Below are 16,435 nucleotides of genomic sequence, written 5' to 3'. Positions count from 1 at the left end.
TCTTAATGTTTATAAAAAATGGAGATATAATTAACAAAAAAATTGTCGCTAACTTCGTTCCTATTGTTCATAGAAGGTTTATTTTTGTTCAAATGTGAGTTTTTTTACCAGCTATCTAATGGTTGTACGTACAAGTCTGTAGCTTGAAAAATATAGAAGTTATTACAATTGTTTATAAGTAAAAAACATACCCCTTTTTCAAACGTTTATTTTGTAAATAATTTCGATGAAAACTCAATATTCATTTAACTTCTGAGATAGAATAAGTCTTAAAGAATCCTATGAAATTTGTTAAATGTGTCTAGCATCATTCATAAAGCAAGTTCAATGGTTTAAATAATTAGTCCCAGGGATAAACAAATTGAATAACTTTTAAACTATTTGACCGATCGGGGGGAAATTTCGCACAAATTTAAAGGACGGTATTTCCTTAATGTTGAAATGTATTAATAACATTTTATTTTGTTAATAAAAAAATTAATTAAATTTATAAATTAGTGCAAAAAAACTGCTTTTTTGCAAATATCTCCGTAAATTATTTATCAATTTTAATTGAAAAAACGGGAAAATAAAGATATTCTTGATATAAAAAAATGGTATAAATATTGTTTATTTAAATTATAAGGGAAAAAACTTATAGATAAAAAATCAAATTCTGACCATAAATTATTGTTTAAAAAAAACGCAAGGTAAAAATAGGAGTATCTTTTTATCTATTCGTCATCTAGTAACCCCCACCTATGTCTTAAAAGCTTCAGAAATCTGCGAAACATTTTGCCGTGAAATCGATGATTTTTGTATAACCAGACTGGGCTATATATAACAACGAGGACATATATTACAAACTATGATATTTGTTAAAACATTAATAACATTCTGGACACAGCCCTGGTTTTTCATCGCATTCGTTGCACTGGAACATGTTGCGTTTTCGTCCTTTTCCGTCTTTGGTGCATTGGCGACATCTTTTTTGCTTTATTCTAGTTATTGTAATTGTTTTTATCTTGGTATGTCTCAGTTATCTTACTAAGAGTGTGGCTTGGTTGTGTAGTTTTAGGAGCAATTTCAAGTGGTGGTTTTATTGGTAAATGCCGATTTATTATACATAGCCTAAAATCGTACAAAGGCATTTTTTCTCGCCAGAGTATATATTATAAAGTTTTAAGGCATTCAACATAAGAATTTGGACTATATGAATAAAGAATTTTTTTGTACCATCTGATGATTTTCCTTTCACAAGTGTATTACGATAAAAGTTGATCTTGATGATCAATTATGGACATATACTTGTTATATTCCATAATAACCATAGGTTTTCGAACTTCTTTCCCTCTTTCGTTGATAAATATTCAAAATTCGTCTTTATACTGCTAAGTTATATAGAATACCTCGCGCTTGTCCTTCTATTTGCCAACATGTATGTCATCTTTGAATAAAGATACTTTTTCTTCTTTTTTTAACTTTCTCTTCGAAATTTCTTGAGGATTATCTTTTAAGTTGGCCCTTAACGTCCCAGTGCTATAAGTTTTCTATTGATAAGGGCATATTAGTAATTGTCCATATATAGGGCATGGCCATTGATCCATCAAATTCATGACGACTTTTGAATCGTGTCCCATACCGCTTAGCTCTGCATCATTTGCCCCTGTATAAACACGAAATCTAAGCACCGTTCCGTTTGACTCGGTCAACATATACAACTTTATTCCATACTTGTGTCGTTTGTTTTTAATATATTGTCGAAAAGCCAATCGACCTGGCCGCAGCATTATGCTCTAATCTAAAGAAAGTTCTCTTCCCGGATAATATATGGTTTCCATTTTGCCATTAAAATAATATAGTATACATCCTATTTTTTTAGAATATCTTTATTAGATTCATTGGTCACATCTTCTTCGGAGTAAAAGTGCAGATATCTCAAAATGAATAAAAACCTATTTCTACTCATGTGTTCACGAAAAATCGGTAAATTAAATAATCTATCTATTTTAAAAAAGTCTTGTATTCTGGGCAACTGTAATGCTCCCATGTGGAACAGAAAACCATGTGTTGACGAACCATGTTTTAGTTCCAAAATCATGTGTTCACGAAAAATCGGTAAATTAAATAATCTATCTCTTTAAAATAGTCTTGTAGTCTGGACAACTGAAATGCTCCCATATGGAACAGAAAACCATGTGTTCACGAACCATGTGTTAGTTCCAAAATCATGTGTTCACGAAAAATCGGTAAATTAAATAATCTATCTGTTTTAAAATAGTCTTGTATTCTGGGCAACGGAAATGCTCCCATGTAGTGTTGCCCAAAATCGGTCTTGGTCTTGCAGTCTTGGTCTTGTTCTTGGATTTTTGCAAGACCAAGACCAAGACCGCCTAATTTTAGCAAGACCAAGACCAAGACTGACCGTGCAAGATTTAAGCAAGAACAAGACTAAGCCTGCGAGACTCTTGCGTCTTGCAGTTAGGAGTGAGTGTGGTTTTAGCGAGTATAGTAGTTCGGGTATATGCTTAAAGACTCTATGAGACGCAAAAAAATATGTAATAAAAATTTGAAAAACTGGACTTATGCGCATTACAAACAATACCATAAACATACATACCGAATCAAAATATTCATTAAAAAAACACATTTGACACGTGCTCAGAGGTCATAATTACAATGTAAAAATAAAATATTTTGTACATTCTTTTCCAGCAGACGACTTCTTCGCTCTGAAATTAATTGTCCATATTTTGAGAATAGCCGCCCTCTAATCATAAAAATAATATTCTTGCATTGCGACGCCGACAGTAATATCGTATCGATATTTTTTTAAATATGTCACCCTAGCTAATAAAAAATATAATTGTTACGGACACCCACTTAATAATTCAATTTTTTTCCCATTATAATTTAGTCAGGAGGAATCTAAATAAACAAATCTTATCGGCCTAAGACTATAAATTGTTTCTGCTGAGTGTGCGATGAGATCATTCGGTTAAACAAAATTTTCTGAAAGAACGTGGCTAATATTTAAAAGTACCGAGACAAATTAACAACAGATAATGTTAGTAATGAAGTATTTAGAATAATGAAGTAACGATATATAATTCTCAGTTTGTTATTAGATACTTAGGGTATTGGATAGTAACGAACACAAAGTAACTAAGTATAATAGTAGTTACTTTTTCGACATCACTTAACTTTATTCCCAATTGAGCTTTCCATTGAGTCTAATGTAATAATTGTTTTTCATCTAATCCTTGTTGTTCCCGGAGTGACAAGTTTACAATTTGACATGAGGGACAAAGATTCAAATAGTTCTAGTTCGAGTAGTGAGCGTTAGAGTTATAGATCTAAAAGACCTAAAAGCAAATTTGATGAGTTTTTCGAAATAATTCATGCATCCCAAATTGCTTTGTGTAAATTGTGCCTACATAAAAAGGTTGAAATGAGAATGATCAACAGAAACACGTCAGATTTAAGGAAGCATCTAATATCTTTTCACAAAAAGGAATTACAAATATTTCTTCCCGAAAAACCAAAATTCGGTGGAGATATCACAAGCTTTTTAATAACCTCTAAAAAAGGTGGACATGTAAAAAAATATAGTTATTACCTTATTACCAATTACATATATTATGTACCTACTACTTTTGATTACCATTGCTTTTTTAACTAGTCTTTATTTTTTCAAGTAGAGAGCTGAGTTAGTTAGAGTATAGGCACGGATCGCTTAGATCGTCGCTTCAAACCCCACCCGGTGTCAGTTATTTAGACATTTATTAATTTGGTTAGTCTTTATTATTGCTATGTTAATTCAAGCTTAAAATGTACTTACTCTGTTACGTTGTTTTAAGATCTAAAGTAACGTTTAATAAATAGCAAAAGGCTAATTAATGGGTAACTGCAAGACTTGCAAGGCTCTTGCTGCAAGACCAAGACCAAGACCAAGACCAAGACCGGGAGTGCAATACCAAGACCAAGACCAAGACCAGTGTTTTGGCGAAAGACCAAGACCAAGACTGTCTAAGTCTCGTCTTGTTCTTGCATTTGGGCAACACTACTCCCATGTGGAATAGAAAACCAAGAAAAACTTTAAATTCATCAATTGTTAATATTTTCCAAAAAGCAATAGGCGACTTGTCTCCACTACTCATTGATAAAACAACAACCCCATTTTTATTCGTCTCTTCAACCATAAAATTTAAAAACTCAAGGTCAAATAATAAGGAAAAAAATCAATTGGACTATTCCCTGGATAAGGAAGTAACAACTTTTGTTTTCTTGTGAAATTCAATATTTTCAATTCATTTGGAGCTTGTGAATTTTCTGTCCAATTCGGTTCCGCCGTGCAAATAGATGGCTTTTATAGAGTGAAGTTAGCCTCACTAAATCACTGTTAAATGTTGTACCTCTTCCTCTCCTTCAAAACTCGAGTCATAATTCATATATTCTGACCCACTAGACAAAAAAGATTCGTCTTCACTTAACCCCCTTTCAGACGAGGATACTGTATCCGAGATACGCGTATCCGAGACGCAGATATTACATAGACTCAAATGGAGCTTTTCAGACGGGACGCGCGAGGGATACAGTATGCGAGATACCGAATTCAGTATCTCGGACCTTCCTGTCGCCGACGACTGAATGCGTATGCCAGATACAGAAGAACCATTACGTTAAATGAACGCTTTCAGACACGAATACTTTTGCACCACATTCCATAGACGCGCGATTTTCTGTCGAATAATTGTGAATGAGCAACGAAAAAAAGAAGGTGTTTTCTGAATATAGTTAAATAATGGAGCGTGCTGTATTTGATAATGACAAATTTATTTGTTTGGTATAATCAAATCCCTGTCTATGGGATACAGCATCGCCAGATTACTGCAATAGAAATAAAAAGCAGCAGTGCTGGGTCGAAAATTCTAAGCGACAATTTTGAGGCCATGACTGCAGTACAGCAAAATGAATATGGTAAGAAATAAACATGTTTTTATTATAAATACATAGTAGAATAGTTTAATATTTTGTTTCATACGTATACAGTTTAGTTTTAAAAGTTTGCTAATTGAAATTTTGATTATTTAACGAATATCAAACTACATTATTGTGAAAGGAATACGGTCATTTTTTATTTAGGGCGAGGTAAACAATTTACAAATTGGAGATAAGTACACATATTTATTTTAAATTTAAGTCATAGACTTTAACTTTAAAAAGTCATAGAAAGCCGTTCTTTTGATGAAATAATTCTACGCATAGTTGTGTCTTTTTTACTCAATTGAATTTCCAAAATTTTATGGATGAACCCACAAATTACGTCGTTCTTTCAGTTTCTTTTTATATAATATGTACCACAGCATAACACACTCTTCTACATCCATAATCCAAAAATATAACCGCACTGCACTGCTACTATTTTCATACTGACGAGCATGCCCGTGAATCCGATACAGCCGCCATCGAAAATTCTGTATCTCGCATACAGTATCTCGCATACAGTATCCTCGTCTGAAAACCCTCTTTTAGCGAACGATTGACTAGATCTTCCAGTTCATCAATCGTAAGAGCCCGATTTTGTTTCCTTGTCTTTTTGGATTGTGAAGGCCCAGCCTTATTTTCTGAACTCATTGTTGCACTATAACAATTGTTTCAATTATAAAATAAAAAAATTATATATTAAAACAGTCTATAAACAACAAAAAATATAGTAAGATTTGTAAGATTTAGGACAATTAACTTACGTATTATTATATAGAAGTTGATTTAATATAATATCGAATTTTTGTTCCGTAATATCATCCAATCCTGTAGTTAATCCGACACCCATTTCGACCATTCTTATAGCATTCGTCCTCTGGTCTCCAAGGAATGGTATGGCTAATACTGGGACTGCGTAATAAATAGTTTCGATTGTACTTAGAAAACCGGAGTGAGTTATGAATAGTTTGCAGTTTTTGTGAGCTGAAAATTAAAATTAGTAAAGAGCTACTTGCTTTATTGGGTTCTGTCTTTTATTTTTGTATTTTTTAAAATGTTTAACATGTTGGTGGTCAAGTATATTTGTAAAAGAGTGATCCTATCGTCCGGTTATCTCTGGCATTTAAGTCTGTTGTATATACAAAAATTTTACACAATACATTGTAGATGTAACATAATTTACTAATCGTACGGGGTGCAAATAAAATAACGTTTTTAGTACCTCTTTGTATATTTTAATCTTCCATCACTCACACCTCAAAAAACTACGCCATCACTCGCGTGTTAGATTTTGTCTAACGGCCCCTCTTCATAATCGGCGATTACAGACAAGTAAGGGCGATCACGGCTGTTTAGATGGCATACTCGGCTATACTTGCCGATCATTTTCTATGATCGCCTATAACCCGTGAATTGTCAGTTTTTCGGAGACGCATTAAAGGGAATCAATTGATGCTTGTGGTTTGACATAAAGTTTGTTTAGTAGAAAATGGTTGACATCAATTAGTGCAATCGTAAATATTATTTAATTTATCTGACTTGGCCCATTGTTAAGACCTTGTACCTGAGGTAAACCATTGTTACCTGAAACCGGGCCTTTTATACTATTATCGGTTAACCCAGGATGTTTATAGTCGATACTAATTAAAGTCAACCATTTACTGCTAAACAAACTTTACTATTACGGACGATTGTGTGGACTCTTTCAGGATGATTGTGCCGATCATAGACAATCACACGATCAGCCATCATCGCCAATAGTGTAGTATAGTGTAACCATTACATATGGGTATGGGTCAAATAGATGAGTCATTAGTACTTGTTGGTTAAGTTTATTGGCCCATAAAAACGATAAACTTACATTTTTGTTAAAGCAAAACTGCAAAAAAACTACTAAACTAACAAATATACACATTATCCAAGAATAAAACAAATAAGTTGATTTATTGCAAAAAAGTACGCATTACGCATAAAATTAGATTTCTTCCTCTTCTAGGCCGCGCAGCGGTGGCAATTAAAATTTGTTGTGTGCTCACACTCTTTTGTGTGCTCTTTACCTATCGGCAACTTACAGTTAGTACAATAATGCTGGGTAAACCTATTCTTCCTTACAGGGTAAAAAGAACATCTTGGTTTTATAGTTGAAGTTGTCTCTTGAGTAACTGATGGCTTTTCTCAGGTTATATTTCGAATTCTAAGTCTCAACTTATAAGGAAGATTTGGGATATTAGAACGTCGTTGAATATCGGACATTAAAAGTTGCTTGTCAAGCTCTGTAATGTAGCTTCTTAGAGATATTACAATAATAGTGTTATTATTGAAAATTATTTGCCTGTTTATAGTTAAAATACTTGGGCTGCAAAAACAAACGACCAGCGATTGTCTAAATCTACAGTACACATCACTGTGTAGTCTTGAAAGCAGTAATACATTCTTAGTTTTTTGGTACGTATGATATAAGCAAGAGAAATCAAGAGGCGAATAGAGAAAATGAAAAATTCCTATGCAGCCGGGACATAAATATACACTTAAGAACGAGAATGTTAAGGTGCTATGTTTTCTCCGTTCTGCTGTATGACATGGAAGCCTGGACACTGAAAAAGATAAACATCAAAAATATTGAGGCATTCGAGATGTGGTGTTACAGGAGAATGTGGAAAATACCATGGACAGAAAGAGTAACAAATCAAGATGTTCTGCTGAAGATGGGGAAGGAATGCGAAGTCATAAAAACCATACAAACGAAAAAACTGGAATATCTGGGCCACATAATGAGAGGAGAAAAGTACTCTCTGCTTAGACTCATAATCCAAGGAAAAATCTCGGGAAAGAGAAATGTGGGACGTAGAAGGAATTTCCTGGTTGCGAGTGGTAGGGAGGATTTAGGGGAGTGGTATGGGTTCAGTTCAATACAGTTGTTCAGAGCTGCAGCCAACAAAGTAAAGATTGCTGTGATGGTAGCCAACCTCCGATAGAAGACGGTACTGCAAGAAGAAGAAGATAGAAGTAAACACTTGTTTCCATCGTCACCATATGCAAACATGCTACTACATAAAAGTCTTCCTTTTAAATTTGTCAACTCAGGAGGAATTTTTGGTTTGTTTTTACGCAAAGCACCTATCGTTGTCAAGCAATGACCGTTCACTAAGGAGTTGGCTAAGGGTACAGAGGAAAAGTTATTATCCGTTGTTACGCTTTGCCCGGTTCCACTTATGGGTCGTATAAGCCTTTTTACTACACTAGCTGTATCGTTGGGTAGTTGATATAGTCCCTTGGGCTATTTGCTGGTGTAAATTTTGAGATTTTGTGTGAAAAATGATCTAGCGTCCACCAAGGCATAAATCTTGATTCCGTATTTCACTGGCTTGTTGATTATATACTGCCTAAATTTTCTTTGATCACAGAATGCTTACAACATTTCATATATGGTCACATAGAATCCAGGACTGTATGCTGAAAAACGGTTAATGACAAACATTTCAAGTATTTCTCGAATGGGTGCAATATTATCAACTGGCTAATTTTATTGCTTCTTAGTGGCGTCGTCAAACCTTACAGCTTGAATTATTTGGTAAAATCTTTTCTTGGATATAGTAGCTACAAAATATCTGGAGCTGTGCCATCTAATTTCCAGGGTTCAGAGGAACAAAAGTCCGATAAATGCTTGCATTTCCTCGTAGTCAACAGCAATATTATTGACCATAGCATCCAAAAAAGACAATATCCAGCATTTTAATATGGTTTTGGCACCTTTTGCGTTTAGCCGAGATAAGTTCGTAAGAATATTACAGGCTTTGGTCTTAGCAAACCATCTTCTCGGCCGCTTTCTGACATGGCCTCTTCAGGATCACTGGGTAAATCTTGTGTGGACTGCTTAGAATCTGTATTGTGGATTCTTTTTTAGAACGAACATCACTTAAGTCCTAATCGAAATCTAGTGGTACCACATTGTTGTCTATCTCTTTATACCATTAATGTAACTGGTTCTCCATTTTCTTGTATATATTTACATGCAATAAACCAAGCAGGGTGTAAAAATACCCAGCGCTTATTATAACCTATGTTTAAATAATAAATTAATTGTCAAATAACAAATATTATGATTGTTAGTAAAAACGATTTATATTCTGATTATAATTAGGACATCTCTGTATTTCAGGAAGTTTAAAAAGTAGTTGAGTAAATAATCCAATAATGAAAATTACTTTTCGATTAAAACTACTTTAATAATTTAAAATTACGGTTATCCTTAACAATTTTGCATAAAATATGTATCCTACAACGTTAAGGAAATCTATATATTTTTATTTAAGCCCATTTATTTTAATTATTCATGTAAGGAGAACTTCCAATGAACTTTTCCTTTAACTTAACATTCAATAATGACAGAATATAAATTAAATTAATATTTCAAGATTTAATATCTAAAGGCGGGTACACATATGCGAGCAGAACTGTTCGCGAACCGTTTGTGAACGCTATATTCGTTAATTTGTACGACGGGACGAACCACTTGCGAGCTGTTCATTCGTTGCTCGTCAGGAACCACAGCATGTCGGTTTTTGGGACGAACACAAAGAATGTTCGCAGAACTATAAATTGTGTCTATAAAATGTTTCTGCCAAGTGTGCGATGATATCATTCTGTTAAACAAAATTGCTGAACGAGCGCGGCTTATCTAAGTAGCGAGAGAAATTAATAACAGATAATGTAAACAAAATACCGAAATGTTTAGTATAACGAAGTAAATTAATTCTTGGTTTGTTATTAGATAGTTAGGGTATTGGATAGCCTGAACATAAACATATTTTCGACGAACTCTTCGCGAACAGCTCACGAGCAGTTCGCAAACAGTTCGGCTCGCATATGTGTACCCACCATTAATATCAATTGTTTGTTTCTTTAGTCTGCTATTTCGTTTTTGAAAATGAGTCACACTCATCAGTATATTGTTGGACTATAGTCCTAGTAAAATACATTACAACAAAAACTTCTAATCCTATTGCACAGCGTATATAGTCTTAAACAGTTTGTGATTGTTTTGATTGATAGCAGCTAAGGTTATGGCTATTTGTTGTTATTTCTTCATTTTGCCCATTTAGTCCAAAGTCCAAATTATCTTGAAATATATATCTATTCCTCTATTTCATCCTTTTAGATAGCTAAACGTACCAGACCTCTGGTACAGATAATTTCTTAAAGCCTACTTTTGGGTATCCCAGGCATTGCTTCATAAGAAGTATACTTGATCCCTTCACGAAATGGTCTATATTTTATAAGTTGCACAAAGTGTCACCCTTTGGAACATTTACTAAGTTGATTGCTTTCCAACAAAGAACTTATTCTGACTTACATATTTTCTATATCCTGGTTTGCACACTCGATCGAACCTTGAGACAGGCTGTGCCTAGGTTTTCCGCGCACGATTTTCCTATCCGGCCACATTGGCTAAGCTTCTTCTATGATTTGGTTATTGAACTCACGGCTATTGTCATTTTGAAGTATGCTTGAGCTACAAATATAGTAAAAATACCAATACGTATTTAGGCACGTAACTGTACGAACTTCGTCAAGTAGTCGTATGTTCAGTGGTCCCTTTTTTTAACAACATGATGTTTTTTTATCAGAAAACCACTGTTTGCTTTCATATTTTTCATAATATTAACTAACTTTGAGTTAAAACGCTCAAGCATACCAGCCATCATTCAATATTTTATAAAATAGAAGGGTAGGAGTCGGCACTAGTCGAGTGGACACGTGAATAAAATGCTAAAACGATCGCTATACCTGCGCGTTTGAGGCTAGCCAAACGGACCACATAAGAAACGAGAGAGTGCATGCGACATTAACAGAGACCGCCAATAACGATCAGTAACATACTTTAATCACATTCGCCATAGCGAATTGGGAATTATAAACTCACCTGAGCTTATAAAATACGGATCAAAAAAATTACACCGGATGATACAATGGATATTTCAGAAAGCCATAAATGGAGAACAGCTCCCAAAGGAATGGACAGGGGCTTATATGACATCTATATTTAAGAAAGGAGATAGAAAACGATGCGAAAACTACAGAGGAATAAGCGTAATATCATCAATAGAAAGATTATATGGGAAGATACTGCGAGAAAAGATAGAACATGCGATAAAAAGCAAAATCGGTGAGGATCAGGCAGGCTTCACGGCAGGAAGATTATGCATAGACCACATATACACACTGGAACACTGCTGGAAAAGAAAAAAGCAAAAAATAGAGATATACACTTAGCATTTGTGGACCTGAGAAAGGCGTATGACTCTGTACCAAGATCAGAACTATGGGAGACAATGTACAAATTAGAAATACAGACGGAACTCATAGAAGCTACAAAAGCTCTGTATAAAGAAAATAAAGTGTCCATTAAAATGGGAACAAGTATCATAGGAGACTTCACCACAACAAAAGGGCTCCTGTAGGGTTGTTCCACATCTCCAACCCTATTCAAAATATACTTAGAGAAAGCCTTGACTATATGGAAAAGAAAATGCGAAGGCATGGGAGTACCGGTACGGAACGAATACCTATATACGTTAAGCTTTACAGACGATCAAGTAGTGATTGCACAAGACCAAGACGACCTCAGCTACATGATGAAGAAACTACAAGAAGAATATACCAAGGCTGGCCTAGATATTAACCTCGCGAAAACAGGGTACCTATCTACAAGTGAAGAAGACATAGAAGATCTACAGATTGATGACAACGTAACAATCAAAAGAAAGGATAAATTCAAATACCTGGGGTTTATAATCACGAAAAAGGCAACAACAGAGGAAGAAATTACACAAAGATTAGGACAAACAAGAACAGCAATCCGACAACTTAACTCAGTATGGTGGGATAGACACCTAAATATGAAGACAAAAACGCAGATTTATAAAACATTAGTGCGAAGTATTATGACAAATGGGGCTGAAAATTGGATCATATACAAGAAAAACAGCAGTAAGATAGTAGCAACAGAGATGGAATGCTTGCGAAGATACTGCAGAGTAACAAGAATGGATAGGATAAGTAATGACGAAATAAAGCAAAGAACATCAATAGAAACAAACATAATAACATATATAGAACAAAAAAGACTAAAGTGGTATGGACATGTAAGAAGAACTAGCGACAGCAGATGGATAAAGAGAATAACCGAATGGAGCCCCATAGGAAGGAGGAAACTTGTCAGTGAATTTGATAAATATTGACGAATCATAGTAGAAATCTAAAGATTTCTTAATTGACTAAACTAAAATTTAGATATTTGCCTACTGTGCTTTTTACAATATACAAAGCAGACATATTGATGAGTTAGCCAAGGGGAATCCACAATTTGCATTCCACGACCTGACGATCAACCACGGCAAAAATCGTTCGCGGATTAGTTTCTAGTACTCACGAACATGAGTAAATAAATAAAACAAAAAGACGTTTGAGATTTATTTTCAATCGAGAGCCAAGTCGAGAGAAGATCTAATAAGGTCGAAATACATATAAGCGGATGGCAGGAGCCTTGCATTGAAATTAAATCTCAAACTCTTTCTGTATTTACTCATGTTCGTGAGTACTAAAAATTAATTCGCGAAGGATTTTTGCCGTGGTGGATCGACAGGTCGTGGAATGCAAATTATAGATTCCCCTTGTCGGCTAATTCATGAATCTGCTTTTTGTATTGTATAAAGCACAGTAGGCAAATATCTGAATTTCAGTTTCGCCAAATAAAAAATCTTCGGTTTTCTACTATGATTGTTATTAGATGGCGTTGTAAAGTCTATATTTAATAATTCTTTTATGACTGGAGAGATTTATTTTCAATTCAATTCAATAAGAGCTTCAGCTTGTCGCTCTGAGGAGACCTAACAAGGTCAAAATACGTACAAGCCAATGGCAGAAGCCCTGCATTGAAATATTGAAGAATGAAATTATCATATTTACCATTTACCAAGTTTATTGATGATTATATATATAACAATCGGTAATTATGCATAATCACTAATTCATTACATTTACCGTAACATATATATTATTTTTATTTTTAATTCTTACCCAAAATATCTGTTTGTGGAAGCCATTTATGCAATTTTACATTATCCGGTTTACCGGGAATATTGATCTCATTGGTTTTCCACAAAACTGTTTGATTTAGTTTTCCCAACGAATTCAGGATAGCCCGTTTAATTTGTGGATCCATTTCTTCTGGCTTCACGAATGAACCGAAGCTAAATAATATTACACCTAAAAAACATTAAAGAAATATTGTGTTATTTAATATTATAGCATGGAGTTTAAGAGCGAAAACACGGTGTAGGAAATTATTTATTTAGTTTTGTATTTATAATTTTAAACTCTTATTGTTTTTTTTTTGGTGTAAATAGAAAATGAATCGTTGTACTAAGTGTAACATAAACCTTTAGAAATCTTCGAAGTTCACGGCGCATGTAAAAAGAAAACATATAGGTAATATAAGGTCTATTCGCTTACTGGGGCATATTTCGACAGATTCATAGCTGGAAACCTACAGCACAAAAGTTCCTATCTCACAGTATTAACAGCTTAAATAAACTTTTATTATAGACATCTTTCATTGAAAAAAGAAGAATTATTATAAACAGTGGAAGTGTATACTAAACCCATAAAATTTTGGGTATTATATACAGTAGTACCTCGACATATGAGTTCCGTAATCTTGCTCTTATGTCAAATTGTTCGTATGTCAAAGCAATTTTCCCCATTGAAATTCTGAAATATCATTAATCCGTTCCAGTCCCCAAAAAAACACGTTAGTTGTTTTTGTTAAGTGTTTTTAAATAAGAAAAATGTATTTAAAAGAATATTCTGTAAAAACATACGAAAAAGTGAAGTGCTTAAGGAAGCGCTTAATTTTCGTCAGTGGTCTTCGCTTTTTTCGTCACACTTTGCTCATTTTCATCTGCAGATCGTTTAAAAAACTATCCAAGGAGGTTCGTTTCTTCCTCCCTTTCAGAATATTACGGAAATGTGTTAAACAAGTTTCGTTGAACAACAACGATGCACGACCAGTTGTAACTTTTTCGGGGTGATTTTTATCCACCAACTCTGCAACTTTCTTTCATATTCCCATAATCTCCTTTATATCTCTTATAGAGACAATTTCTTCCAATTCTGGCTCCTCTTCAAAACGAAACGAATGTAGTTCGTCTAACTCCTCGGTTGACAGCTCCTGAGACTGTTCCTCGACAAGTTCGTTCCCATTTCTTTCATCCACCTCCAGATCCATGGATTTTCCAAGAGAAACAATCTCATCTACCACTGATACTTCGGGTTCCAGTCCTTCGCAGGCCCTTTCATCTACACCCTGAGGCCACAGTTTCTTCCATGCAGAGGTTAAGGTCCTTGTTGTAACACCTAGCCAAGCCTGCTCAATAATTCTTAGGCATATTACTATGTTAAAGTGGTCCTTCCAGAACTCTCGAAGGGTAAGGTTTGTGTTCTGCGTCACGTCAAAGCAGCGCCGAAAAATGTGCTTGGTGTACAACTTTTTAAAATTGGAAATCACTTGCTGATCCATGGGCTGCAATATAGGAGTGGTATTGGCTGATAGATAGAGAATCTTTATAAACCTGAGCTTTTAGAGTAAATCATCTTCGAGATTTGGTGGGTGAGAAGGGGCATTATCGAGGACAAGAAGGATTTGCATGGGTACATTGTCTTGCTGTAGATATTTTTTAACAGAAGGGACAAACACAAGGTTTATCCACTCCACAAAGAATTTCCTGGTAACCCACGCCTTTGGATTTGCTCTCCACGTAACTGGCAGTTTTTCTCTTAAAATCTTATGTGGCTTAAAGGCTCTTGAGATTTTCTGAATTTTACACTAAAACAGGTTTGATTTTACAGTCGCCACTCGCATTGGCGCAAAGTAGTAGAGTTTATCTATCTTTCATAGGTTTGTGACCTGGCATCGTCTTCTCCTCTGCCGTTCTATTCGGCATATTTTTCCAGAAAAGCCTTGTCTCATCACAGTTGAAGACTTGCTGGGGATGTATCTTTTGGCTTCTATCAGTTCGGAAAACGTTTTGATGTAAACCTCAGCTGCTTTCACATCCGAACTTGCTACCTCACCATGCCTGACGACGGAGTGAATGCCGGTCCTTTTCCTAAAGTTGTCAAACCAGCCCTGACTGGCTTTAAACGAGTCTTCCGATTCCGATCATTTCTCGAAGTGTGTGGGATCTGCTTCAACAAATCTTCGTAAATCGCTCGTACCTTCATGCTTTGTGTTAAGGTTCCTCCTTGAAGCTGCTTCTCTGTCACCCGCACCATTAGGAGTTTCTCCATCTTTTTATGGAGAGAAGTCCGGAGCTTAGAAATTATTGTAACGCCCTTAGCTGGCATTATACCACTTATCACCTCCTTTCGTACAAGTACAGTACATATTATCATTGATGTGGTACGCCCGTACATCCTCGCCAAGTCAGTTACTAGTACACCTTGCTCATGTTTTTCAATGATTTCACGTTTTAGTTCAATAGACATCATCTTCTTCTTTGAACCCATGGTTTTAAAAATAAATGTAATGTAGCGTGATTAAATAAAACGAGCGGTTCGAATTTATATACATATATTTATTTATAAGTTTACAGTTCGGTACTCTCTTATCAACTAAACTAACTTCTAACATCGCGTCATTTATATACCAAAAGTATTAAGTTCCAGAACATTCAGGAGTTGTCCCACCTCTAATTCGCCTACGTGACCTGTTGTTCTGTCTCTCACTCGAAGGATCGCGAATGTTCTTGTGGCCTTGTTAGAGTTGTAACCGTTATATGAGCCATGTCAAAAGCATGTTCGTAACACTGCTCCCCTCTTAAATCTGAGCGTCCCGATCAGTAACTCTATATGTAGGCCCAGGATGGCGGAATCTACAGGACTCTCCAGCTCTGCATGAACCCCTCAAGAAGAAATAACAGTCTACAGACTTTGAAAGACATGATCTCTTCGGATTAATACAACACACAGTAATTCGTACGCCGGTTTCTCGGAAGATTACTTCAAGCATGCTTCTGACAATCTTCCAATCCAGATTTTCTAGTGCATGGCCTATCTTGGGTAAGGCCAAATTCTTGATGTCATAATTGCACACGATTTTCTTCAAATTAGTTAGAGCACGCCATATATCCTCGTAGCTTGCCCTGTCTGTATACGACTTCCTGGTCACCATATATAGCAAAGATCGAGAACCATCTTCTAATCTCAGTACTCTTCCAACTTTAGGTTGCTGGTTTTTTAACTCGTCCAAACGACCGAATTTCTTATAAAATACAGATGAGATTCCTTTAGTCATCTCAAGATCTTGGGCAACACAGTGGGCTAGAGAGACGTTATGCGGAACACTAAAAAGATCCTGCTGAACTTCTGTGGTCACGCCGAATCTAGCACTCTTTCTCTCTGCGTAATT

The 16,435-nt window shown here is 35.2% G+C and overlaps 1 protein-coding gene across 1 annotated transcript in view; it reads right to left on the bottom strand.

The window, feature by feature from the left end:
* LOC140435700 (uncharacterized) overlaps positions 1-16,435 on the bottom strand; it is a 64,512-nt gene that overhangs the window by 20,892 nt on the left and 27,185 nt on the right. The window contains exons 3-4 of the mRNA XM_072524421.1: positions 13,045-13,233; positions 5,730-5,949 (exon numbers count right to left, since the gene is read on the bottom strand). Coding sequence (XP_072380522.1) covers positions 5,730-5,949; positions 13,045-13,233 — 409 coding nt within the window. The remainder of the gene's footprint in view (positions 1-5,729; positions 5,950-13,044; positions 13,234-16,435) is intronic.

Source organism: Diabrotica undecimpunctata, chromosome 3, assembly GCF_040954645.1.
Source record: "Diabrotica undecimpunctata isolate CICGRU chromosome 3, icDiaUnde3, whole genome shotgun sequence".
NCBI classification, from domain to species: Eukaryota; Metazoa; Arthropoda; class Insecta; order Coleoptera; family Chrysomelidae; genus Diabrotica; species Diabrotica undecimpunctata.
The sequence above is the reverse complement of the archived record's forward strand: the minus strand, read 5'-3'. Positions and strand labels throughout refer to the sequence as shown.